General features: G+C 49.6%; 1 protein-coding gene across 2 annotated transcripts in view; it reads right to left on the bottom strand.

The window, feature by feature from the left end:
- CLEC16A (C-type lectin domain family 16, member A) overlaps positions 1–26,958 on the bottom strand; it is a 229,142-nt gene that overhangs the window by 150,406 nt on the left and 51,778 nt on the right. The window contains exon 10 of one of the 2 annotated variants that reach the window (XM_010850663.1): positions 14,463–14,694. In XM_010850663.1, coding sequence (XP_010848965.1) covers positions 14,463–14,694 — 232 coding nt within the window. The remainder of the gene's footprint in view (positions 1–14,462; positions 14,695–26,958) is intronic. The other variant, XM_010850664.1, reaches the window with a different exon arrangement.

Genomic DNA, 26,958 nt, shown 5'->3' with positions numbered 1-26,958 from the left:
CCACTAAAGATATTCCAAACCTGTTTACACTGTAGCTTGGGCTCTGCCATGCCCAAAGCCTTTGTTTTATTTTCCCACTTACAGCTTCCAGAGAGCAGAGAGGGGAGGGACCTTGCTTTATTTTTCCCAATTAAATAGGGGCAACTTTCATAGCACCCGACTTGAGCACGTGTACATTTTCATTTTCAGAAAAAGGTCTGAACCAACGAAGGAAAGTGTCCTGAGTTCGAGGTGGATGGTGGCTGTGCCGTGAGCTGTCCCTGTTATAATAGAGTTCCTCAACAAGTGGGTGTGGACCATCAAACACTTAGTTCTTAGAACCAGAGCTCAAGGGCTGCCCCCCATCTTCAGGAAATACGGTGAGGGGAAAGGATGACGAACCTGTGTGTCCCCTCATGAAGGACAGGCGAGCACCCGGGCTCTGCCATCGTCTCCCCTGACCCAAGCAAGAGCCTCCCACTGCTTATCTTGAGCCCACTGCCCCCACCCCCAACCCCAATTTGTTGTCCACACAGAACCAAGTGATTTTAAGCAGAAATTAGCCCAGGTCCCCTTCAGCCTTCCCATCATGCTCAGAACAAAATCCAAATGCCGTCCACGGTATCAAGGCCACACACGGCCCGGCCCTTGACCACCGCTGACTGCACCCCCGTCTGTCCTGCGCTTCCTGTCACTCGCCTTGGACCCGCACGGCTTTGCTCCTGCCCCGGGGTCTTTACACGGCTGCTTACTCTGCCTGGAACATTCTCACCCCAGTCTTCCCTCCCCAGGCACCACTCAATCACGTCACTTGAGACTCAACTTGAACGTCGCCGTCTCAGGGATGTCTTCTCAGACACCCTCCCCATCGGTTTTCCCTCTACCTCTCCAAGTTACTATGAATTCAACTCCATACGTCTTTCAGATTTCCCTTGTTTCTCCCCAATACCCTTTTTAAGTTCCAGGACTCCCGCCTGGATAACCATGTTATATCCAGCTGTCACATCTTAGGCTCCTCTTGGCTGAAACAGTTCCTCAGACCTCCCTTCCTCCGGATGACCTTATGGATTGAGGAGTCTGGTCGGGCATTTTTAGGACGCCCCTCAATCTGGGTTTCAGCGACATTCTTCCTATTATTAGACTGGGCTTATGGGTTTCTGGGAGGAAGACCACAGAGAGGAAGTGCTGTCTCATCATATCCTACCAAGGGCACAGCCTAGCAACATGACTTATGATGTGGGATGTTCATCTGCATCACTCGGACAAGGGAAAGCTGGTCAGAGTCCTCCACTGGAGAGGGACTTTTCCTCCTCCTTGCATCCCATACCCTTCGGAAGCAAGTCATTAAGCGCAGCTCACGCTTGAGGATTACAGAGCTATGTTCTGTCTCCTTAAGGGAGGGCAGCTACATAAATTACTTGGAATTCTTCCATAGAGATGTCCCCTCCCCACTCTTCTTGATTTTACTTTATGGTATTTATAACTACAGGTATCCTCACTTTTTAAAGTTTTGCTTTTAGGCCACTTGGCTTTTATGGAAAGACCTGTATTAGTACCTGTTTTTTCTAACCAAAAGAAACCTGAAAAGGACTTTCCCTTTTACAAAAATAGGAGAAAAACAGAAATAGCATTTAGCGTTGGTGTTGCAGCAGTCATTACAGAGGCAGCGTGCACCCTGAGTGTGGACGCGGCCCCGCCACACTCCTTCCTGGGAAGCAGAGGTCGCTAGCACCTCAGCGTCGAGCTGCCGTAGCTGTGAGCTGTGCTGGTGCCTGGGGTCCATCTACTCTGGGCATCTGTTAGCAAGGTGTGTGCTAAGGGCACTGCATCCTGGCTTTACACCATCTTCTCTCACTAAAAGTCTCTACTTTCAGATTTCGGGAGAAACCTGCGCCTGGATTTTACATTCTCTACTGGTTTGCTTGTTTCCTGTCCGCCTTCCCCACCCTAGGATGTGGGCTCCATGAGAGCAGCTGCCGTATCTGTCTTGTCCTCCACCAGAACTGCAGTGTCTAGTCCAGGGTCGGGCATAAGGCAAATGCTCAATACAAAACCCTGGAGTGGATCATGTCTGACGGGTCTGCCTAGGGCCAAGCAGGGCTGGCAATGACGCTCAGCAGCTGTGATGTGTAGAGCACCTCCAACCTACGATCCATGTGTGTGCAGTGTCCTGATGGGGGTGGGCTGCATCCTGGCCTCCCTTCTGGGACTGTTAAGGTGACTGTGCTTGCGACTGTCCTCTGGCTGGGAAGACTGCACCACCCCCCACGCCAACCATGGGCCTGGACCTGGGGGAGGGGGCTTGCTCTCACCAGGCCCCTCCCTCCCAGCGTGGTCTGAAGTCAGACAACACAGGTCAGAGTCCCCCACGGGGTCAGCCCCATCACACAGGTCGGGGTTGACACGCCAGTTTTAAGTGCCATGTGTTTGCACAATCTGTGTTTAATACGCATTAGAAGAAAATCCTAACTGCACAGAAAGTCTGTTTTGTGGATGCTACTGCTTAGGATGAAGCTAAATTTAAGACAAAACCACTGAGTCAATTCACCAAGAGCTACTGAGTAAACCACAGTGCATGCAGCCCACAGCCACGGCAGAGGGCAGGAGGCGCTGCCATCTGAGAAGCACCATTTGCTTCCTTCCTCCCATACTCCCTCCACTAGCCTCCTTCAGGGCCTCCCAACAACTCTCATCTCCTCCCAAGTGGGGTGCAGATATCCCAGTGGGTATGCAAGATGATTTGATAGGCAAAACCTCCTTATTTTTAACTATTATCTTTTAAAAAATCTATTTTTTTCATGTTATGATGTACATAACATTTGCACATTAATACAAATACGTATAGTCCATAATAAACGTATATATATATATATTGGGGAGATGCATGTTGAATTACATATGTGTTTACTGTTGAGACATGTCATCTGAAGACTACCAAGTGAGACAATGGTGCCAGCCTCTGACGTCTGCCCTGTGACCCTCTGACCTGCTTCCCACCCTTTCTCCTGGTCTGCTGAGCTGACACAGCAGGAACTCAGCTCCGAGGACTCCCCAGGGTTACAGGGCTAAGCCCTAGTGCCTCCATCTGCTGTGATGTAGTTGTTCCTTTGTGGCTTTTTAATCTCCCTGGACACTCTGAGAGTTCTGGAGCAGAGATGAGGCTGAAGATAAGTCAGCCTAGCGCTCACCAAACTGTGTTAGCAAGTGCACACTGATTCTGAACAATTTCCCAAGGCTAAGAGATGAGCACAGAGCTGTTCCAGGGGCAGGCTGGGCGGGTGCCCAAATATCTCTGACCACAGGTCCCCTCATGCCCTCCACAGAGGCCCCTGAAGCTCCTTTCAGGAATTCTGCAGCTTCCCACAAAATGGCCTGAAAACCACTAGTTTGGTCCTAGAGACTGAATATGAGGAAACAGAAACCCAGAAGTAGAATGACTCTTTTTTTTTTTTTTTGGCTGCACCATGCAGTATGCGGAACTTCCCTGACCAGGGATCGAACTCATGCTCCCTTCAGTGGACGTGCAGCATCTTAACCATTGGACCGCCAAGGAAGTTTGATAGTAACTCTTCACACAGCTAGAAAATCTGCACTAGAAGCCAAGTCTGCCCCCCTCCTACTTCCCAGGTCACTCCTGGTGCAGAATCAGGCCCGTAAGGGCCTCTCCACACACGACGAGGCTTCCAAACCTTGGCTGTGTCACCCCGGTTCTCACAGCTGCACCCCCATACCGCCCACGCCGCCCCCCGACAAACAACTCCTCCAACAGGAGTAAGTGTAGGATGAGCTGCTTCACGTAGTTTTCTAGGTAAAATATACAACAGTTCCTCCAATGCCAAGCAGGTCTTCCCTTGTCCTTTAAACTCTTGAAACCGGTGATCCTTACCCAGGGCTGCCAGCTCCTGGAAACTGAATGCAAAGTGCCAGGTGGGCCTGAGAGGAGTGGCTAACAGGTTTTAGAGGACAGGTTCTCACCAGAGTCTCACTGTTCCAAAATGGACCCTACAGCCATCTTCAAAAGTGGATGCTGACGAGGATCTGGCCTTGGTGATGGAAGCTCAAAGGGCACCCCTCTTTATGCCGCATCAGGATGTCTGGCATGGTTCTATACAGCTCCCTGCTGACATCATGCCTGCCTTGGTGTGGCCTCACTCCCCTCCCAGGGTACGTGCACCATGCTGCCGCCACCAGGGCAAGCAGACCGGGGGCTCACGTGGACAGGTTTTCTCTGATTCCACGCGCTGATGATGAATTCCCAGGGAGCTCCATCTGAACCTCAGTTATCGTACCAGGAGCCCCCACTTAGCCCACCAGGTTTCTGTTTTAGAGGTTAAAGGGACTAAAGCTCTACCTAGTCCTCTGTGCACTGTGCGTGCATGCTCGGTTGTGTCTGACTCTTTGTGACCCCGTGGACTGCAGTCCGCCGGGCTCCTCGGTCCATGGGATTTCCTAGGCAAAAATACTGGAGTGAGTTGCCATTTCTTCCTCCAGGGGATCTTTCCAGCCCAGGGATCAAGCCCAAGTCTCCTACGTCTCCTGTACTGGCAGGCAGATTCTTTACCACTTGAGCCTCCGGGGAAGCCCTAGTCCAGCTCTGCTCAAACTTCAGTCATGGGCCTGCTTTTACCATTTCTGCCGTGTCTCCGTTGCCTGAACTACTTGTTAATCATTTGATTCGAACTCTCACACTTTTTTTTTTTTTACTTAAATACATTTTCAAAGAAAACTTTAAATCACTTCTATATCCTTCAGTTGAGCAATCCCACTTGCAGGAATTTATTTGGAAGACACACCTCCAACGATATGAAAATGCACAGGCACGAGGGCATTCACCACAGCATTATTGGTAATTGCAAAATACTGGAAACTACCTAAATGTCCGAGCATAAAGACTGGTTGAATAGACCATGGTACACATGGCACAGCTGGGAAAGGAATGAGGAAGGTCACTGTGAACTGACACAGAGCGATTTCCGGAGGCAGGGCTACGCGGAGACAGCCAAGGGCCAAAGAGCATATATGGTGGACTGCACTCTGAGTGTGAGAAAGAAGGGAAAACAATAAAGCATGCACACCTCTGCTTCTTTTTACACAAAGAAACCCAGGAAGGATATTGCAGAAAACAATAAGTTCATTATGTACAAGAGGGAGGGGAACAGGATGGAAGGTATGTGGGAAGAAGGATATTTCCTTGAACAAATGCTTTTGCATAGTTTTGAGTTGGTTAATGTTCCAAACTATTTTTTTTTAAAGAGAGAAATAAATTAAATCAATAAAAATGGGAAGGGCAAACCTTTAACTAAAAAAAAAGAGAGAGCGAGACTAAAATATAAAATATATTTCAAATGAATACCATATCTATCCTGAAGGGGGAAAAGAAAGGAAAGATAGACAAACCCAAATAGTTTATGACACAGTCTATACCTTCAGCTTAGGAACAGGTGAAGTATTTGGGGGCAGGGGGCAGGGAACTGTAAACAACTCTTGATTTATCAAACAATTCTGAAACTTCATAAAGATGTGTTATAGGATTGAGCAAATAGTAAATGTTTTGATGTCATTAGAAGCCAGCCTCTCACTGTAAAGGAAGAGACATCAAAACGAGTGCGGCAAGTCAAGAAAAAACACTCCTGGGACTGACTGGAATTGGAGATGTTGGTAACATGCATTTTGTATATATACCTGCATGTATTTCCTAGCTCTGTTCACTGAAGGGTTCAAATAGCAGAACACCCCATGTAGTCAGAAGCACATCTGGTGCCCAGATCTCGGCCTGCTGAAAACCATTCAGTCATTGACGCTGAAAGGGAACAGGGCTTTCCAGAGAAATTAACCCTGAGGAAGGGCAGAGTTGGTGGAAAATGAACCTGGAATACCTTATTATGACACAAAGTGTCACAACTGTTAAAAAAAAAAAAAAAGGAAGAGGGCAGATCACAAAGATGTAGCAGCCAGCTTGAAAGGGTTCTCAAGGGTCAAATCTGGGACGATGTGAGCACCCAATTAATTAAATACAGTACTGAAATACAAACCACTAAAAAACTGGAATCCGTGAGTCTGTGCCAAGGCTAGATAGATGAATGAATGGGAAGGAGGCAGGAATCTCGCCTGCAGTGCAGTACCGAGCGCTGACACTGGGAAACCAGCCTTCTCCTGCGATCCTAATAAAGACTCAGCAAGGACCAGCAATGATGCCACAGCTAAGGGGGGTACTATTCACTGACAATACTGTGTTAGTCTCAGGTATACAGCAAGGTGATTCATTAGTATACATATACGTCACCTTGCTGTATCTCCAACATATACATATTCTTTTTCAGATTCTTTCCATTATAGGTTACTGCTGCTACTGCTAAGTTGCTTCAGTCGTGTCCGACTCTGCAACCCCATAGACGGCAGCCCACCAGGCTCCGCTGTCCCTGGGATTCTGAAGGCAAGAACACCGGAGTGGGTTGCCATTTCCTTCTCCAATGCATGAAACTGAAAAGTGAAAGTGAAGTCGCTCAGTTGCGTTTGACTCTTTGCGACCCCATGGACTGCAGCCTACCAGGCTCCTCCGTCCATGGGATTTTCCAGGCAAGAGTACTGGAGTGGGGCGCCACTGCCTTCTCCTTCTTGTATAGGTTACTACAAGATAGTAATATAGTTCCCTGTGCTATGCAGTAGGTCCTTGTTGCTTATCTATTTTATACAGTAATGTATGTCTACTAATCCCAAACTCCTAATTTATCCCTCCCCCACTTTCCCCTTTCATAATCATAGGTTTGTTTTCTTTGTCTGTGAGTCTGTTTTGTAAGTTCACCTGTATATATATTTTTAGATTCTACATACGAGCTGTCGTACGATATTTGTCTCTCTCTTAGTCTGACCATCTCCAGGTCCGTCCATGTTGCTGCAAACGGCATTATTTCACTCTTATTCATGGCTGAGTAATATTACATTGTGTATATACATCGCACCTTCTTTATCCATTCATCTATCCGTGGATACTTAGGTTGCTTCCATGTCTTGGATATTGTAAATAGTGCTGCTATGAACACTGGGATGCCTGTATCTTTTTCCAGTTAGAGTTTTCATCTTTTCTGAATACACGCCCAGGAATGGCATTGCTGGTTCGTCTGATAACACTATTTTAACATTTTAGAGGAGCCTCCATACTATTTTCCAGAGTGGTTGCACCAATTTACATCCCCACCAACAGGAAGGGGATCTGTGCAGGCAGGTTCTAAGGGGAGATTTTAATGAGGCACAGGATATCTGCATTATGTCCAAGTGTTTCCCATGGATTGCAAATTAGCTCCTAAAAGAAAAAGTAATGATACAGTGCAGAAGCTGGGCCACACCTTCACCTGCTGGCAAAAATTAACATCACCCATGAAGGACAGAAGGGCATCATGCGCCTCCAGAAGTGACACCCTGGGAAGGACATGTCACCTGTGCCAGACTCCAGCCAAGAACGCTTAACCTCAACCTAATCAGAAAGAAACATCCAAGACAGAATGAGGAACGTTCTATTAAAACAAAGGTGGGGGAGATTCTGTATTCTTCAAAACTGTCAAAGTTGGAAAAGAGAAAGACAGACTGTGAAAATATCCAGAGTAAAGGAGGGTAAAGGGACGTGGTAATCCAAGGTACAGCCTGACCCTGGACTGGATTCTGTCCCTGGAGGGAGGAAATATGCTACAAAGGGTGTCATCAGGACAATGGAGAACCTGGAACCCGGGCAGAAGGAACCCATTACAACGGTGCTAACTGTGCAGTGGTCCCAGCGGAGAACGCCCTGCACCCAGCAAATGCAGGCTCAAGAGTTTAGGATGGAAGGGGTGTGCTGGATGCAACCTATCCAGAAAAAAAGGAGTGTGTGTGTGTGTGTGTGTGAGAGAGAGAGAGACAGACAGACAGACAGACAGTGTGTGGAGAGGGAGAGAAAATACAGATAGGAAAGCAAATGGGGTATAAGATGTTAAAATCTGAAAGTGACTAAACAAGTGTTCTTTACACTATTTTTGTTTTGTTTTTTTCACTTTTTATAAACTTGAAATTATTTTCAAATAAAACATTTTTAGGAATTACTACTATCAGCATAAAACCAGTACCGATAGAGAGCAACTGTGAAAAATATACACATGATGAATAAACAGAAAATCCTGAGGCCTATTGTACGCATGGAAAGGGGTGTCTGGAGAACATGAGGAGGTCAAAGGCACACCAACCACGAGGCTCCCCCACCCCACCCCCCAGAGCTGAGATCCCGACAAGAAACCTCTCACTGTGGTCTTCAAGGCCCTCTCTCTCTGTCCCACCCAAAGCCATCTCCACATCCCCCAGTCAGGCCAACACTGGTCTAGTGGAACCTCTACAGCTTATGGAGAGGAAACCAAGGCACAGAGGGGTCAAGAGGTGGGCTCCTCTTCCCAAACTACCTGCACGGTGTAAACCACATCTGTGGGGTATTGGTTTCTGTGCCAGGCACCGTGGCCCACAAGCCTGAAGGCTCCAGTATCCAGCCTGGCAGTGGCGGGACCCCTCACACAACTGATTCGGGCCTCTGGGAGTGGAAGGATGTGAAGCTGCCAGGCTGGGAGCAAAAACTCAAGTGTCCAGCTCCTCTAGCTTCGGCAAGCCCCAGCTGGACCTTGCTTGGCCTCTATTGTTTCCACAAAAACCTCTTCAGCAAAATAGTGTCTGCGTATCCATATTCACAGCAGCCAAAAGGTACAACCAACCCAGGTGACCACTGAGTGAAGCAAGGCAGAAAGAGAAAGACAAGTATCATACACTAACGCATATATATGGAATCTAGAAAGATGGTACTGATGTACAGGGTAGCAAAGGAGACACAAAGACCAGACTTAAAATGGAGAACGCTGGGAGTTTGACGGATGATGCAGGACACCCAAGGTCGGTGCTCTGTGACAACCTGGAGGGATGGGGCAGGAGGTGGGCTCAGGAGGGAGGGGACACAAGTGTGCCTGTAGCCGATTCATACTGATGTATGGCAAAACCATCACGATATTGTAAACTAATCATTCTCCAATTAAAACAAATGAAATTTAAAAAAGAAAAGATAAGCCAAATGGAGTCTATTCAAAAAATGAAATATCGTCAGCCTTAAAAAGGAAGAAAATCCCGCCACATGTTATAACACAGATGAATCTCGGGTACTCGGGATGCTCAGTGAAAGAAGCCGGTCCCCAAAAGACAAACACTGTATTGATTCCACTTATATGAGGCACCTAGAGTGGTCAAATGCATCAGCCAGGAAGTGGGGTAGAGGCTGTTAGGGGCAGGAGGGAGGGAGGGAGAACAGGGAGATGTTTAGTGGGTAGGGTTTCGCTTTGGGAGGATGAAGCTTTCTGGGGCTGGAAGGCAGTAATGGTTGTGCGAATCGCTGAACGAGCAGGAGAGGCCTGCAGACTCTCAGGATCCAAGGATGTCAACCTCCGTCCCCTCATGTGACAACTCTGGCCAAATCCCTAAGCTTTCCCAGTACTCTGTCACTGTGGATTTTTTTTTTTTTTAATAACAGCCATAATTCATCAACTTCCCAGGGTGATGGGCATTCTAATCTGATTAATATTTGGTAAATGAAGTGCTTTTCAGGGAAATGGCAGGCCTGACCTCCCAACAGTCTTTGACTTGACAAATGCAAGGATTTTCTCAGTTGCCCTCTGCGGTCAATGTTCCAGCCATCACAGTGAGGCCAGATGATAAAAAGAGGGGCAGGGAATGATAAGAAGGTCTTAGAAAGAAGGTTATGGAGAGGAGGGGAAGGATGCCCTTGCTGGTTACCTAGGAGATATGAGAAGGACCGCATGCTGTTGACTGGCTTTGGAGCAGAATTCCAAGAGGCCAGCAGTGCCTGGCAATGACACAGTGCGTATGTGCTGAGTATTTGTGGTACCCCTTCCTTTGCTTTTTTTATTACTTTTCACTGGATTGTACAAGATTGAATTCAGAATTTGTTTTTCCTCCCTAGGAAGTTGCTTTCCAGAGGATTTGTCTAACCTGACCTCCAATCCTTCTCCTTCTCCTAGTTAAGCCCATTGGAAAAGCTGGTGCCCCCACACCTCTGAATCCCAGTGGCTCAGCCTCCCCATCCCTCTCCCACTCCCTGCTCCAGAAACACACAGACACACACATGCATGCACACACATACTTAACCACCTCACTGTTCATTATAGAAATTAACAGAGAAATAGGACCCACAGAAACTCGCCAGGGTGACCAAGCGTACGCCCCCCCAACCAAGCTCAAGTCCCACTTTGGGCTCTCGCTCCACTGTCTTGCCAGGGCTCCTATTCGGTGTTCATGTGTCACCTGCTAAATGCTGAAGCACTAAAGGTTCTCATTTCTGACAACCTGAGGGCTGGCATCGCGCAGGCCCCTCTGTGGGTAAAGAAGCACAGAATGGGCAATGACTTGCCCAGTGTCACACAGCAGCTCTGGGACAGAGTCATAGGTGTCTGGGATGCAGACCTTGACCGCCTGATACCTAGTCCCTGGCTCGCCCTCATCAGAAACCTGCTAGGCCTGGGGTTGGCTCTGGCTTTGCAAAAATGAGGCCAGAAGGTTCAATTTCATTTCAGTAGAGACTTCAGAAGGGGGGAGGGAAATAAAGCCAAGCTTGGGACTCCTTAAGTCCCAGCTAACTTGGCAGGTTCACAGCCACTACTGTTCTGTTCCCTCCATGCCCTCACAGGGATTCAAGAGAGGAGTCATCTTTGAAGGTCAGGCCACGAAACTGATGGCTGCTTTTCCTTATAGGCAAAAAGCCTATTTTCCCATATTTTTCAACCAAGAAATTAAAACAATTCATTCTCTTGTCTCAGGTCCACTTATTAAGCTACTGCTTTCAGTTCAGTTCAGTCGCTCAGCCGTGTCCGACTCTTTGCAACCCCATGAATCGCAGCATGCCAGGCCTCCCTGTCCATCACCAACTCCCAGAGTTCACCCAAACTCATGTCCAAGTTACTGCTTTAACTGAATCCAAAAAGAAATGACTGTCGTTTCAGACTGAAGGTTAGACTAAGACATGAACGAGCATCTGGGTGCACACTCCTCTGGCCAGAGGGACCAGGGCACCCTGGTCTTCCTTTCAGCGCTCAATTTCTAAAAATTAAAAGGTCCTGTGATTTGGTTTTTTTTTTTTTGGTTTCAGAATGAGTTGCCCATCACTGGGGACCTGAGGCAGAGCATATTTCTCTGCAGACCGGGGATGGGAGTGCAGGGTCCGGGGTGCACATTTATCTCACACAACTTCCTTGTCTGCGCTTAAAAGTGGAGGAGGTGTGAACTCTGGGTGCTGCCTCTGACGAAAAAAAACAAGTTGATGCCACATTCAAACCAGGTCATGGCAGACTTGTGACTTGTGACCATATGCCTTTTTATTCCTATGCTTTCTGCCGCCTTTTTAAGTAAAGAGTTCACTGCTGAAGTGGGGATGACGGGGTATGCAGGGGGAACTGGGGCCAGCATCTCTTTACGCGATAAGTCCAAGGCTGTCAACAAGCTCACCACGTCCAGGGACGACGTGAGAAGCACCACGTTACAGAGAAGCATCTGGGAGGAGAAGACAGCCACAGGTCCCGTCTCAAAACAGGAAGGGAATGGAAAGGAAAACAAGAAAAGACAAAGGAAGGGAGCAGCTGGCCTGAGGGAGACGGAGGAGTACGCAGAAATACTGTGGTTTTCTAAGAGAGCACCTGCTGTTTCTGGGAGCCCGGCACCCACACCTCCTTCTTCTGATGAATGTGTTTCTTTCTGAAGGCATCACGTAGGGCAGACGCACAACTGGCCTGACCAATCAGTGCCGGCCGTCCCTCTGCAGGGTGGGCAAGCCAGGTCCACCAGCACCAGTGAGCCTCGGCTCCCGGGCTTCAGTTACAGCTCTCTTTCCACTTGGTGGCTGGGCAGGATGTGGGCCCTGAGCTGCTGATGGTCATCTATGCACCCAAGTCCAGCCCCTCCTGTGCCTCCCAGTTAGACAAACAATAATTGCCTTTTCTGCTTGAGTTAGTCTGAGTTGAATATTTAAATCTTTTAACCACAAGAATCCTAACATCCTCATGTTTAAAAAAAAAAAGACTTTATACTTCCTAGAGTCGCAATTTCCAGATGGGGACAATGAAGTCCAGAGCTTGGGGACACCCTCCAAGGCACACGTAGGTCTGGCTGGTGAGACAGGACCATAAGTAACATCTCCCATCTACACATCGACACTGTCCTCTGGCTTGACACCAAGTGAGAAAATGTGCCTGACACCCTTCCAAGTCACAGGAATTAACAGCTGTGTGGTTTCACCCAAACACAGAGACAGTCTAAGGAGAGAGCACCCAGCGGCCACACCTTCAAACACGAGAATAACTGAGAGGTCAAATAAACAATTCAAAGAGCCCCAGAATACACCTGTTGCTGCCCAGTTAGGTGTCTCTTTGCTGGATGGGCCTGCAAAAGTTGTGCTTATTTACGATGAGTTGGGCCAGGAAAACAGGACGGCATTACAAAGCTGAGGGGGCCATGGAGAACCACACTCCCCTGGACCCTGAAGTTGGCATCAAACATCCAAACAAAGTCTCTCGGGAGATTCCTCTGAGCCCTGGCTGAGTAACCACCTGGAAAACAGGGTTCTCGAGGCTGGTGAACATGTCTCCCTGTGCCCCCTACACAGGGCAGGCTCAGCCTGCAGGGAGCTCCCCCCTACCCAGGGAGACCACCCCCCACCCCCTGGATCCCAACAGGAAGCGGGGACGGCAGCCTTGCAGAGCCGCTGCAGCCCCGCTGCGCCAGGACTAGGCTGCCAGTTGAGTCACTGGATTGTGTGTTTGAGGCCAAGCCTGCCCCTGTCCACACCATGGTTAGTCACAGCCCCAGCCTGGTTAGACAGCAGCCCTTAAAAGGACTGGAACAAAAAGAGGTAGCATCTTTCCAAAACAAAATTGACGAGAACACAGTGTACAAAATGGGGTGAAGTCGTCCATTTTCCCCAGAGTGGCTACAGGACAGTAAACCAAAAGTTTCAGCAGATAATTTTCTCCCCAGTTAGACCAAAGAGTAAAAATGATGCAAATAAGCAAACAAGTATGGCTTACCTTGTGTCCACCCCTCACCTCCCCGCCACAGTGATATTTGTTGGCAAAGGGTTTCTGAACCAGAAAGGAATTCCTAAACCAAGATGCTTACTGCACACTTTGGACAGAAAAAAAAGCATGCTGGAGATCTCAGCCTCAAAAGAGGGCTGATGGCAGCAGGGAGACACTTGGGTTATATTCATCGAAATATGATTGTGGCATTTGCAGAGAGCTGCCAAGATCATCAGAATGGGGCCAGCGGGGTGGGGATGGGGGTGGGTTTTGGCTGCATAATTGCAGCAAACTCCCCCAAACAAATGAGTTCCCAGTCAACTGATTTACTGAGCGGCTCCATTTTCCAGCTTTGGACGCCTGGACTCGCACAGTCCAGGCTGATGGGCCGGCGAGCTGGCTGCAGAGGAGCTGCTGCGAGCCCAGGACCCAGAGGAGGGCTCCCAGGAGATGCTCCCCCCACGCCTGAGCAGAACGCAGGCGGGAGCTGGGGAGAGCCCGGATCTGTCCCAGGAGGTGTGCTGGAAGCTCCCCTCTGGCAAGCAGAGCTCCCACCTCACTTGACCCCATCACCTCCTCCACCCTGAGCGTCCGGGGCCGTGGCCAGAGACCCCATCTGTGTGGCTGTGAGCCCGGCCCATGACACAAGCAACAGTTCAAACTTGCTTCATCCCTGGGGCTGACAATGCTCTCCAGATGGAGGCATTAGTGTCTAAACAAGAGGGAGGTGAAAAGTAAACCAGAATCGTCCTCGACAAGGGCAGAGAAGAGGACAAAACGATTCTGTTCCTGACCCCAATGCACCGAACACCAGCGCACCTCACTCTAACCAGATGAGGGCTTGAAAACAATCTTAGTGTAAGAATCTGGGGGGTTGCATTTGATTATTTGATTCCCTCCCAAACCATAATCGTATGAAAAGCATCTAATTTCATCAGCCCTGGGCCATTTTTCTTCCTGCAGTGCACTGGCAATAAAGATTTCAGTCAAAAATCATCATCCTGGGTTATCAGGATTATAAGGAAGAACACCAATAATGATAAAGATGACAACACTATCAATAATAATGACAGTAGTTATGAAATAATCATAGTGGGAGACACTTACGACATGGGCCAGGCACTGTTCTGAGCATGTTAAGTGCATTAGCCCATTTTATTCTCCTCATAACAAAGTAAATCCCCTCTTTTGACAAACGGGACACAGGGCAGGGGATAAGAGGGCAGGGCCTTGCCCCGGGCTGCCCAGGCTCCTACGGGCCTGGCCACAGCTGTCGCCAAAGGCCGGGCAGTGTAGAGTGAGGCACACAGGTGTCTGGAACGACAGGCGCACCCAGGGACACACACGGGGTGCCAGACAGGACGGCCCAGCGGGCAGGCTGGCGGTGGCGCGTGCACTCACCTTCATTCTCCCCACTCGTCTTGATGCCTTTTGAACCACCCTCTGTACCTTTAGCCTTCTCGGCGTCTTCCTGGGCATCCTCGGCGGGCCCTTTCTCCTCGTCTTCCTCCTCCCCAACGTTTTTGTAGTTGGGTCTCTTTTGCACCCGCCTCTTGCCCTTGTGCTTGTTCATCTCAAGGGACCGCTCTAGTGTCTCGGTGGGTTTAATGAAACACCGAATGCTCGGCTTAGCCTGGAAAGTTGAACCAAGACAATGGACAGATTTGAACAGTGGGGTCTCACTGGCTCCTATGGAGCTGTCTGAAGGTTTCCACCCCAAGAATTTCCCTCCAATACAGCAAATTTTATGTCTTCGTTGATCATGACGGCTATTCAGTTCAGTTGCTCAGTCGTGTCTGACTCTTTGCGACCCCATGAACCGCAGCACACCAGGCCTCCCTGTCCATCACCAACTCCCACCCAAACCCACATCCACTGAGTGGGTGATGCCATCCAATCATCTCATCCTCTGTCACCCCCTTCTCCTCCTGCCCTCAATCTTCCCCAGCATCAGGGTCTTTTCAAATGAGTCCGCTCTTCGCATCATCATTACTATTAAATAATCTAAACAATAGCACCAGCTACCATTTATTTATTGCCCACAGTCCCAAGTCACTGTGTCCTTGACCCACACCAGCTCCACGCTTCCCAAAGGTCAGAAACACACTTTTAATACTTTGGTGGTACTTTCTATGTGCCCGATGGTGTTTTAAGGGCTCTGACTACATTACCTCACTTAACAGTTTACAAAACCCCCAGAGAATAATAGTTATGCTCAGATGAGGAAATGGAAGTTCAGAGATGTTACATGACCCACCCAAGGCCACACAGCCAGGAGGTGACAGAGCTGGGATTCAAAACCACTTACCATCTGCACAATTTATGTCTAAACCACAGCGCACTGATGTCATTGTTAACTTTCAATTTAAATATATTTATTTTAAGAGGAACTATATATCACAACAGAAATGAAACACCACTGTGCCTTGCTAATGTAAAAATAGAAAAGAAAAGGCAAGGTGAGCTGGATATAACCAGATTGCTGGCTCTCTTTAGAAGGGGAGCCTAACAGGTATGAGCAATGAGTTAAAGCTCATTCCCAAAGGAAACCTGCCCCCAAGGAAGAGGTTTTTCCCTAAAAAGTCCAAAGGTTTTTAAGAGAAAAGAAAAAGGCCTGTGTGTCACCACAGTTCATACCCTGCATTGTGGAAACCACAGCTGTGTCTCCATCCTTACAGCAACCATGAGATACAGATTATCAATCCCATTTTACAGATGAGAAAATGAGGCCCAGAAGGGCTAGGTGACTTGCCCAACGTCACACAGTTACTGGCTGCGGAGTCAGAATCTGGGCTCTCGATTCTGCGAGAGCCCAATCCCAAAGCCCTAGGCTCTTCTAAAATAATAGTGCTTCACCAGGAGCTCAAACTGAGTTCCCTGCTTAGCACTCTTTAAATAGTATTTATATGCAAATGAGCCAGGTCCAGGGAGCAAGGATCAAAACTCGTCCCTCATCTGTTTAGGGCAGGATTCTGATTGAAGAGTTTTTCTCTCTGCAGGGTCCAGGTGATATTCAGACATCACTTTGTCATTGAAAGACAGAAACGTTTTAAAGCAAACTTTTCCATTATCTCGATTCAGTCTATCCATCTGAATTTATCCCAAACAACCACCTACTGTGTCTTCTGGGGGCCACTGTACCCTGCCAATAAGTGGAATGTGCTCTAAGAACGCAGATTAATTTCAATAATGCTCAAAACAAAACCTAATTGAAAGTTAAATTAGCATCCAAATCCAGACATTAATTTTTATTTACGTACTTTGGATTATTCATCCACGAAAACGACAGATAAAATTGAGACATGATTCAACTGTCCAGGAAACCCAGATAGTGCGTTACAGATGCCAAGAACCGAGAGCCCAGAAACGGGAGCGTTCCAGGCGCTCACCTCTTGACAGATGGCATCCATCAGAGCCCACTTAGGAACACAGCGCTGGATGCTCCTCACCCTTTCTGGAAGGACTCAGACCTGGTAGGTCAGCGCCCCAAGATGAAGCGACTGCTTCCTCTGATGACCACTCACTCCCAGGGAATTGCATGCCGCATGCAACCGAAGCTTTCAGAAACAGAAAAGTGAGACCCCACGCAGAGCAAACCACCACTCGGTCCAAAGCTGCGAGCGGAAATTCACACAGACGGATGCAGACAGCACTCCCTGAGCTCTGGGTGGACTCAGATGTCCAGGACAACCGGCTGCACTAAGAGAAGAGGAGCGGTGCGTAAGGTCCAGGGCTGGTCAGGGTGCTGTGGACGCCAGCTGGAACCTTCGTGAGCAGTGAGGCCTCTCTCAGGTCCTGGCTCCTTGTCTAAACCATGGGGCAGTAATTCTGGCCTCCTGGAGCTAAAGGAAATCGTGGATGGAAAGCTCCTTCAGGCTTCCTGGGTGGCTCAGTGGTAAAGAAGCTGCCTGCCAATGCAGGAGACACGGGTTCGATCCCCGATCCAGGAAGATCCCTCATGCCACAGAGCAAATAAGCCTGTGCACCACAACCACTGAGCCTGTGCTCTAGAGCCCGGGAACCACAACTACTGAGCCCATGTGCTGCAGCTACCGAAGTCCACGAGACTAGAGCCTGTGCTCCCCAAGAAGACACTGCAACAGGAAGCCTGCACACCGCAACTGGAGAGCAGACCTTGCTCTTCTCAACTAGAGAAAAAGCCCATGCAGTGACGAAGATCCAGCACAGCCAAAAATAAATTTTTTTAAAAAGTCACTGGAAGCAAAAGATATTATTTTAAAAAAAAGAGAGAGAAAGTTCCTTCAGAGCTTGGCCATGCAACAAGCAACTGACAGACAGTTACCTTCCTGTTCCTGACTTCATGAAAGAAAAACAAAAAAAATCAACTGTGAAAATGAATTTAAAAACTTTCCAAGGGATCTATCTGTTTTTCTTGATCATCAGGTATTGAGGAGGGAAGAGGGGGAAGAATGCTTACCAGGGAAATTTCAAACCTTTAAAACACAACCTACCCAGTAAGTAGCTGGAAATAACCTAAATGTCCATCAAAAGGGGATTGGTTGGGTAATTATGGTCTGTCTATAAAGTGGGAATCCACGTGGACATAAAAAGACTGAGGTCTTTTCATACCTAGATCTACTGATGCACAAACAGCCTCTGGATAAAAAAAATGCAAGAACTGGAAACAAAGCAGGGTCCCATTTTAGGTAAAGCTTCATGATGGTGTAAACACAACTTTTCCTGGAAAGCTGCACAGGAATATATTAGAATTTCCTGTTTGGGGAAAGAAACAAGGTGGGACAAGCACTTAAGAGTTTTTCATTTCTGTATCTTTCTGTCTGGTTTAAAATTTCTAATCATGTATGCAGGTTCACTTTTGCAAATATTCAACAGGGGTCATTTGGACATTGGAGCTGTAGATTTTATTTTCTTCTATATTTAAAAAGCCTGATTTCTTTTTGCTTAATAATTTAACAACATCAAGATCCCACAAGGGGTTCCCTGGCAGCTCAGTGGTAAAGAATTCACCTGCTAATGCAGGAGACACAGGTTCAATCCCTGATCTGGGAAGACCCACACGCCACAGAACAATGAAGCCCGTGTGTCATAACTATGGAGCCTGTACTCCAGAGTCTGTGTTCCACAATAACAGAAGCCACCCCACTGAGAAGCCTGCACACCATAAAGAAAAACCCATGCAGCAACAAAGACCCAGCAGTCAAAAATAAGTAAAATTATTTTAAATAAAAGATCCAATCGTTACCATGGAGAAGCTGACAGTGAGTGGGAAGTGTGGGCTGGGATTGGTATCATTTCTGCTGTTTCTCACAAGGGCCTCTGGCTGTCAGGCCTCCCAGGAATCTTCATGTTCCACTGGACAACTCCAGATGACCTTTCTCTCAGAAACCCCTGAGAGAAGAGCCATCTCACGCCCCAGTGAGCTCTTCCCCTAAACCAGGTGTCTGGACCAGAGCAGGGCTTGACGGGCTGCTGAATGGTGGCCTGTACCAAACTACATCCAACGTGATGGAGAGATCAAGAAGAAAACAAGAAAGTTTGGGGTGGGTGGGTGAGGGTGGATGAAGAAAGGAGCCTAAGACCTCAGTAGCTGAACTTAGTGGAAGAGCCAGCACCATGGGACCAACCAGAAGAAATGGGAAAGCCCCTTTAAGAGTCAAAAATCAGAAGGCCTTAGGGTTTATCTTCCCATAAAGAAAGCACAGCATGCATGTCTCAGAGGCAAGCCTCCTGCATACACGGTCTACATTTCCCAAAGGCTCAGGTTTCACCCACCCAGGGCTCACCTCACAGGGCTGTGGAACCCAAGCAACAGAAGGAGTGAAGTCAGGGGACCCTCCTTGCTGACTCCAAGATGCTGCCTGTACCCGAGTGGGGGATGCAGCAGGGGGGCTGTGGGCTCTGTGGCTGCACGTTTAGGCTGGCATCTGGGGTCAGAGGCAGCTGAAGGGCAGAAATGTGACTTCAGGGGTGACCTAGAGGTCTAAGTCCTCCTGAGAGCATCTGCCCCCACCTGCTGGTTAATGACACCTTCCACCAACCTGCCCGCCTCTGACCTTTGGTCCTTGCTTCAAAGTTAAATACTGGAGAAAAGTGACTCCCCCAGGGGTCAGTGATAAGTAAGGCCTCTCAGGGGCTGTGGGATCTGAGAACAGGGTCTGCAAGGACAGCGAGAGGGTCAGGAGTAAGGACTGAAACCTGCAAGGCCTGTAGCTGAGTGGAGAAGGAGAGGCAGAATCACTGATGCCACAGAGGGCAAACAGAACGTCCTCCGCTAGGCTTGGGTGTGCCCCTTAGAAAGGCCCCAACACACCCCTCGCCAGAAAGACCCCGTGTGATCAACCAATCAAGGATTCCATTTACAGTTAAAAAACTGTCGACTCAAAGCATGAACATACACACCAGGTTTTCCTGAGCTGACAGATACTGACCAATGACAGTACCCAGAGCAAGGTCTGGAAGGATACACAAACTGAAAACGGTGGTTCCTTTTCAGGAAGACACTGAGGTCGGGGGGACTTTCACTTTCTACTGTAGTCGCTTCTGTATCATTCAGTTGTTTGGCAGTGCCTTAAATTAAAATGTAAAGAATGCCTTTAAAGAATGTACCTAATGCCACCAAATCGTATACTTAAAAACGGTTCATCCATCGTAATGGTACTTGTTGTAGGTATTTCACAATTGAATAAAAAAAAAAAAAAAACCTTTAAAAAAGGCACCTCTGGAAGTCAGAATGGTGATTCGCTGGTGGCAGGGGTGAGGGGGGGGTGCTGGTTATAGACTGAGGAGCTGCAGGGGACGTCAGAGGCGTTTTTCTCTTGACCTGAATCACAAGCTTCCCCCACGGTCTGAAAGTACAGCAGTCCTACGAGACCTTCCGTAAGCCAGGATGAAGCTATTAGCCTAGGACACACCTTGCTGACAGGCACACAGAGTAAACGGGGATGAAGCACGGATGCTCAGACGCAGCTCAAAGCTCCGGGCCTTGAGCCCCAGGTGCCGACGGTGGTGGGGCTGCTCAGGAGGCGCGCTGCCGCTGAACAGCTGCTGCAGAACCATCCAGCGTGCACCTTATTTTCCCTTTTCACCTTTTGTCTAAAAGTGAAAAGCCTCTTTGGGCTTCTTTCAGTCTTTTGTAGTTAGGACTTCGGTTAGAGAGAGGCAAACTTTCCAGAAGCGAGGGGCACCTGTACACATGAATGTAACCACTGGTCCAAAGCCATCAAGCAGTACAGCAAAGATCACTGCACTTTTATGCACTTTACTCATGTTATTTCTCTATTTAAAAACTGTTTACCAAGAGGATTTCCAGTGAATTCAGATTGTCGCAATGCCCTAAACGCAAGCGAGGAGCAAATTAGATGATGTGGGGAGCTGGCTTGGCGGCAGTCTCCAGCGGGGTTAAGCCCCGACGAAACCCCGGGTGCTGGGCTAGGAGCTCACAGTCCAGCAAGGAGTTGTGATGTATTGCTGTGCGTGACACAAGGATGGACACAAAACAGAGCACAGAGCACACTGGGGGCATAGAGGAAGGGGTGGGGAACCGTGCCAGGACAGGGGCAGGTGGGCGGGGTGGGGGGGTACTGGAGAGGCCTTTGTGGGGAAGGAAATGACTAGTCCGAGGCTTGAGTGTTAGCAGTTTACTGGAGCACTCGGGAGGAGACGAGAGCGTTGGGCAGGGCGGCTCCGAGCTCTGGGCAGTCACCTTTATTTCTGTCAAGGCCAGGGCCACCTGGAGCTGGTGTGCCGGTGCCGGTGATGGTGACAGTGCCCGGGGCACAGTCTGCTGGGCCAGCGATGGCCTCTCCAGCTAGCAGTTCATAGGAAGGTGTTCACGATGCTCACATCCTGGGAACAGGTGTCGGGGCCCCCACCTCGGCACAGACAACCCGCTGAGCGGGTGTTCTGGGGCTCCTCAGTGACGGAGGAGGGAGGGGGGGAGGCAGCATGGGGACGAGAGGCAGGCCAGGGAAGAAATCTGACTGAGAAGGAAAGGCGAGGGAAAGAGGCTGGAGGCTGGAAGGGGCAGGTAAGTGAAAGGGCGGGCGACATGGCCTAGAATTCTGTCTGGATCTGTGGGAGCAGTTATCGTGGTCAAGCTGCGAGAGGCACCCCCAGGCTCTCCCAGGCCTAGCCCGCTCACCTTCTGAGGAAGCAACTAGCATCCTTCTGTTCAAACAGCTCTGCTAAGGGACTTGGGAACCAGGAGACAGATTTTCCCCCCCAAAAAGGAGACAGGTCATGAGGACTAAGAAAAAACCCCACGAAACATGAGGACAGACCTGAGCCCAGATCTCAGACCCACTTGTTGGCTGAGTGAGCCTCACCCAACAAGCCTCAGTTCCCGTGTCTGAAAAACAGGGACAGCAGCAGCTCCATCACATGCTGCAGTCGGGCTGAAATGAGATGCTGAACACAAAAATGCCGGCCCGACCTCTGCCACAAAGAGGCACTCTAGAGATACTTATTCACCTTCCACCTCCTGGCAAATAGATCATTTGGATGGGAGAGCTGGTAGGGGAGAGGGGTCTAGCTTTTCAAAACCAATCAGACTGGTAACTTTCTGTTTGCTGGCTTCCTGGTTTGTGAGTGGCTGAGACTCAGCTCCCCAAAGAGCTCCTGGGCCTCTCCTGGGCCTCCAGCCTTGGGGGCTGGGCCTGCGGGATATTCAGCACAAAGGCAGGCTGAGATCTACAGGGCACTGGAGACGTCGGAGCCCTGCCCGCTGGCCCACACACCCTACCCGCGGCCCTCTCCCCTGTGGGCCTCAGTTTCCACATGCATCAAATGAGCCTTATGTTGACACTTTTCCCGCAGGGCTCTTGTGAGGTGCCCAGGGGTAGCAGCACACATTCTTGTTTTATTTTTTTTTTCAGGTAATAATAACCATTACTAACACCCAGTGAGCATAGGAAGCATGCCCAGCGATGCTCTGGGCACTTGACATATATCGATGGACTCCTTTATCCTCCAAATAACACAGGTGGGGAGGGGGCTGCTGAGGGGAGGGGTTTGCCCCAGGAAGTGTAGTTTCAGCACCGCCCCCCATCACGTGCTCAATCATTCTGCTGCCAAGCTCAAGGGTCCAGCCCCACCCACAAGCACCGGGAAAGTCTTGCCGTGTGGGGCCAGCCTCTCAAAAGGTGGATGTAATGACCCTGCCGTGCCCGAGTCACACTGTCCAGAGGAGCAGGCAGCCCTGCCTGGGACAGTCCACACATCACATCACTTTTCAGGTGGCCCTCTGACCCAACGGGCGTTAGGGATGCGCATGCTTAGTCGCTCAGTCATGCCCGACTCTTTGTGACCCCATGAACTGTAGCCCACCAGGCTCCAGGCAAGAGTACTGGAGTAGGTCGCCATTTTCTTCTCCAGGGGATCTTCCTGACCCAGGGATCGAACCCGCATCTCCTGGGTCTCTTGCACTGGCAGGCGGATTCTTTACTTCTGAGCCACCAGGGAAGCCACACAATGTGCAATCTTTCCCATTTCTCTCTCAGGTGCACAGAGCTCCAAATGTCATAGTGGGTAGGGTGGGGGGAGTTCACGGTGACTCGTAACCAACAGCACGTGGCTTTGCAACCAGCTGCATAGGAAGCAGGGTCGCTAATCACCACCAAGCAGCCCTACACTCATTCCAAAACGAGGTGATCAGCAAGCAAACATCAGATGGAATCAACTCCGGGGTGATGTACGGGTGTGTGTGTTACATGCCAAACCCTGAGTGACGTGGGCTGCTGAGCCAAAGCCCACACACACGTCCAGAATGTACAACTGTGGCGACGTCAGCAGGGCTTCTGAGCAGCATCGCCGAGCTTAATGGGGAAAATAAAACCCGAGGCGGGCAAAACATGGAGAGGTAACAGGCAACTTCCATTAACAAGAGGAGCCTGGCTTTCTTCCCCACCATTGGCCAATTATCAGCGAGTGTCGCAGCAGCCGAGGCATCACCCAAAACAGGGCCTATTTGTCTGGAATTGGAGCTCAGAGGCCTCATGCTACACGCGCGTGCACACACACACACACACACACACACACACACACACACACGCAGCTCTCAGAGGCCTCACGCTGCACAGGCATGTGCACGCGCACGCACACAGCGTTGGCCTCTGTGGGAACCAGCCGGTCATGTTGAGACGGTGCTGGGACTACTTAGAAAGCAGCCTCGGGGTGCTGCCCATCCCCTGGCTCCCTACCCTGACCAACTTCTCTGTCCCTCTCAACCAAGCACTGCCTAGTCTGGCCCTCTGATGCTGCGTCTGGCACTCCATGAAGAGCTAATAAATGCTTGTAGCGTGAATTAATCCAAAGACATTAATCCTAAGATATTTATGATTAAAGAGGCATGTTCAACATTCATGCAAAATAAAATATCTTATCATCTGGTGAAACAGTGATAAACCAAGTACTTGGCTGCTATTTCTTTAGGAGGAATATTTGACTACATCTTGTTCTATTAAAAAATAATGAATTGTGAAATAGTGGTGACTCTCAGTGGTCTGAAACATTTGGCCCAGAACCCTAATCTCATGCTAAACTGGAGACCATCACTGCAGATAGTGGCAGAAGAGCCGGAAGCAGCAGCAGCCTGGGGACTTGAGGCTGGACGCCTGCAATCGCCTGTTGACAAACTGCTGAGCACGCAGAGGGGGAAGTGACCAGGGGGCCTTGTTCTCATCAACATGCAGCCCCCCAGCCTCCATGCGAATGAAGCACACACATCCCCACCCCAGCGAAACCCAGTTTCCTGGATGGAGGACTCTGGCGCTGACCAGGGTGGAATTTCCTTGCTCATTAGAGATGTGGTGCTTGCGTCCCTGTTGAGATGGGTTATTTCAAGATAACTGAAGTTTCCTGCAGGAACCATGCTAAACACCATGGACTCCCAGGTTAGGATGTTCCCACTTCCCTCTGTAAACTCCCGAGTGCTCCAATGGCTTGAAAGGTGCATCTGCTTCGGACCCTCATTCCCCACCCCACACCTCACCCCATCACACTCTGCCTCAGCACACTGCTCTCTGCTGTTCCTGACACTCCAGGCACACTCCTGCCTCAGGGCCTTTGGGCTGGCTGTGCTTTCTGGCCCAAAAGCTCTTCCCCCAGACTTCTACATGACCCACTCCCTCATTTCCTTAAAACCTGTGCTCCCCTGTCGCCTTCCCCTTGAGGCTACCCTAAGGAGAGGTGCGCCCCCAGCCCCAGCGCACATCCCCTCCCTTTTCTGCTTCACTGCAGCTGCTTTTCTTGAGCTTGTCTCACATCCGAAGACGCTCTTTGTTGTTGTTCAGTCCCTCAGTGGTGTCCAACTGAGACCCCACAGACCGCAGCACACCAGGCTTCCCGGTCCTTCACCATCTCCCAGAGCTTACTCAAACTCACGTCCATTGAGTCGGTGATGCCATCCAACCATCTCATCTTCTGCCGCCCCCTTCTCCTCCTGCCTTCAATCTTTCCCAGAATCAGGGTCTTTTCCAATGGGTTGGCTCTTTACATCAGATGGCCAAAGTACTGGAGCTTCAGCTTCAGTCCTACCGTGAATACTGAGGGTTGATTTCTTTTAGGATGGACTGGTTTGATCTTGCTGTCCAAGGGACTCGCCAGTCTTCTCTGCTCTGCTGTTCACTATAGTTTCATGGTTCCGCTCTCCTCCAACGACAAGAGAAGCTCCTGAGGTTAGGGGGTCTTTGTTTCGTTCCTGGTATCTCTCCGGTGCCTAGAACAGTAGCTGGCACACACCCAGTAATTATGTTTTGAATGGATGAATAAACAACTTGAATCCAGCTTCAAGGAGCTCAGAATCTAGTCAAAAAACTCAAATGCCCAAAGGGACTTGACTGCTGATAAACACGAAGCCGCAGGACACAGAAGTGGGAGGTACCCTCCTCTTCCTGTCCCACCCACTATTTTCCTGATTTCAGCTGAAATCTGGAAAAAATGCAGACTAGGGGAGGTCTCCAATCAGCTGGGTGTTGGCACTGCCTCATCCCTCTGAGCCATCTCCAGCCTGGTGGCCACCCCAGCCCGTTCTGGGGCATGCTGCCAGGCAGACAGGAGAGCTAGCTCAGGGCTGAGTCACAGAGCCTCCTCCTAGCCCCCTCCACCCCCGCTCTGCCCACCATGTTTTGCCTTGTTTGTCAGCTCCTCCAGGCCGTGGCCATCCCTTCTCTGCTCCCTGGAGCAGGACTTAGCCCCTCAGATCAGTCACCCACGTGGCTACAGGCCACGTCTCCAAGAGCCTCCATGCCACGGGGCTTCGGACAGTTGAGCAGCCTCTGCTTCCACAGGAAAGAAGGGAGAGGCGACGGGTCCTACGTGGGACACGCTGCACCCTGGATTTTCTCTGCTTCTGTCACATCCCCTCGCCAATGAGTCAGCGCTGCCACACGCAGGACCCTGCAGGCAGCAGATGCACCTGGGAGCTGTAATCTATCAAGGGGTGACGGGCTGGACCACAGCGGACCCACCAAAAGGGAGAATGCACGCAAGTCCAGTTCTTTGTGTAGGTGCTTGCAACTCAGCCAGCTAAGGCCCTTGATTTATATATTTATCAGTCTATTTTTTCCCTTTGGTGTTCCAATCCACCCTCCCAGAAGCCGATCACTTTCATGAAGAATGTGCGTGCTCTGGTACCAGCATCGGTTGCCACGGGGGTCACAGGTAAGGTCAGGGGCACTGAAAGATGCAGGGGAACTGCAATCCCAGCTGCAGGGGGCTCTTCCACTGGATGCATTCAGTCCCCAGTGGGGGCTCCATTGCCCGCTGATTCAAGCCTGGGTTGGAAGGCCAGCTGTGCAGCAATGAGCCAAGCCAGTGATGAAGGGACGCTCTGCTCCTGCAAACACACAAGCCAGAGAAGCCCAGCCGCTACTTCCTCAGCTTCAGGCTCCATGAGCCACATCCCAGCGGAGCCCTCTGCCAGCAGAGGGCCCAGCTCTCAGGGTGGATGGGCACCACGTGGAGAACCGGCGGCCAGCACTACAGGTGTGTGCTCGCTTTTCTGGATCCCCTGAGAATCATCTGGAGACCGTCCCAACTGGCTGAACTGGTGCCTACTGAGGGATGGTGGACACCCTCATCTGGGGATAAACCAGCCACTTGTGCCCCAGAATTCTGTTCCCACTCTGAATTCAGTGCCAGTCAAGCACATGAATTTAGTGCCAGTCAGTCCCTCCGCTTTAGCAATATGTGAACTGTGAACTTCCAGATGTTCAAGCTGGTTTTAGAAAAGGCAGAGGAACCAGAGATCATATTGCCAACATCCGCTGGATCATGGAAAAAGCAAGAGAGTTCCAGAAAAACATCTATTTCTGCTTTATTGACTATGCCAAAGCTTTTGACTGTGTGGATCACAATAAACTGCGGAAAATTCTGAAAGAGATGGGAATACCAGACCACCTGATCTGCCTCTTGAGAAACCTATATGCAGGTCAGGAAGCAACAGTTAGAACTGGACATGGAACAACAGACTGTTTCCAAATAGGAAAAGGAGTACGTCAAGGCTGTATATTGTCATCCTGCTTATTTGACTTCTATGCAGAGTACATCATGAGAAACGCTGGGCTGGAAGAAGCACAGGCTGGAATCAAGATTGCCAGGAGAAATATCAATAACCTCAGATATGTAGATGACACCACCCTTATGGCAGAAAGTGGAGAGGAACTAGAAAGCCTCTTGATGAAAGTGAAAGAGAGTGAAAAAGTTGGCTTAAAGCTCAACATTCAGAAAACTAAAATCATGGCATCTGGTCCCATCACTTCATGGCAAATAGTTGGGGAAACAGGGGAAATAGTGTCAGACTTTATTTTTGGGGGCTCCAAAATCACTGCAGATGGTGACTGCAGCCATGAAATTAAAAGACACTTACTCCTTGGAAGGAAAGTTATGACCAACCTAGATAGCACATTCAAAAGCAGAA

Source organism: Bison bison, unplaced genomic scaffold (assembly GCF_000754665.1).
Source record: "Bison bison bison isolate TAMUID 2011002044 unplaced genomic scaffold, Bison_UMD1.0 scf7180017864293, whole genome shotgun sequence".
In the NCBI taxonomy this organism is placed as follows: domain Eukaryota; kingdom Metazoa; phylum Chordata; class Mammalia; order Artiodactyla; family Bovidae; genus Bison; species Bison bison.
The sequence above is the reverse complement of the archived record's forward strand: the minus strand, read 5'-3'. Positions and strand labels throughout refer to the sequence as shown.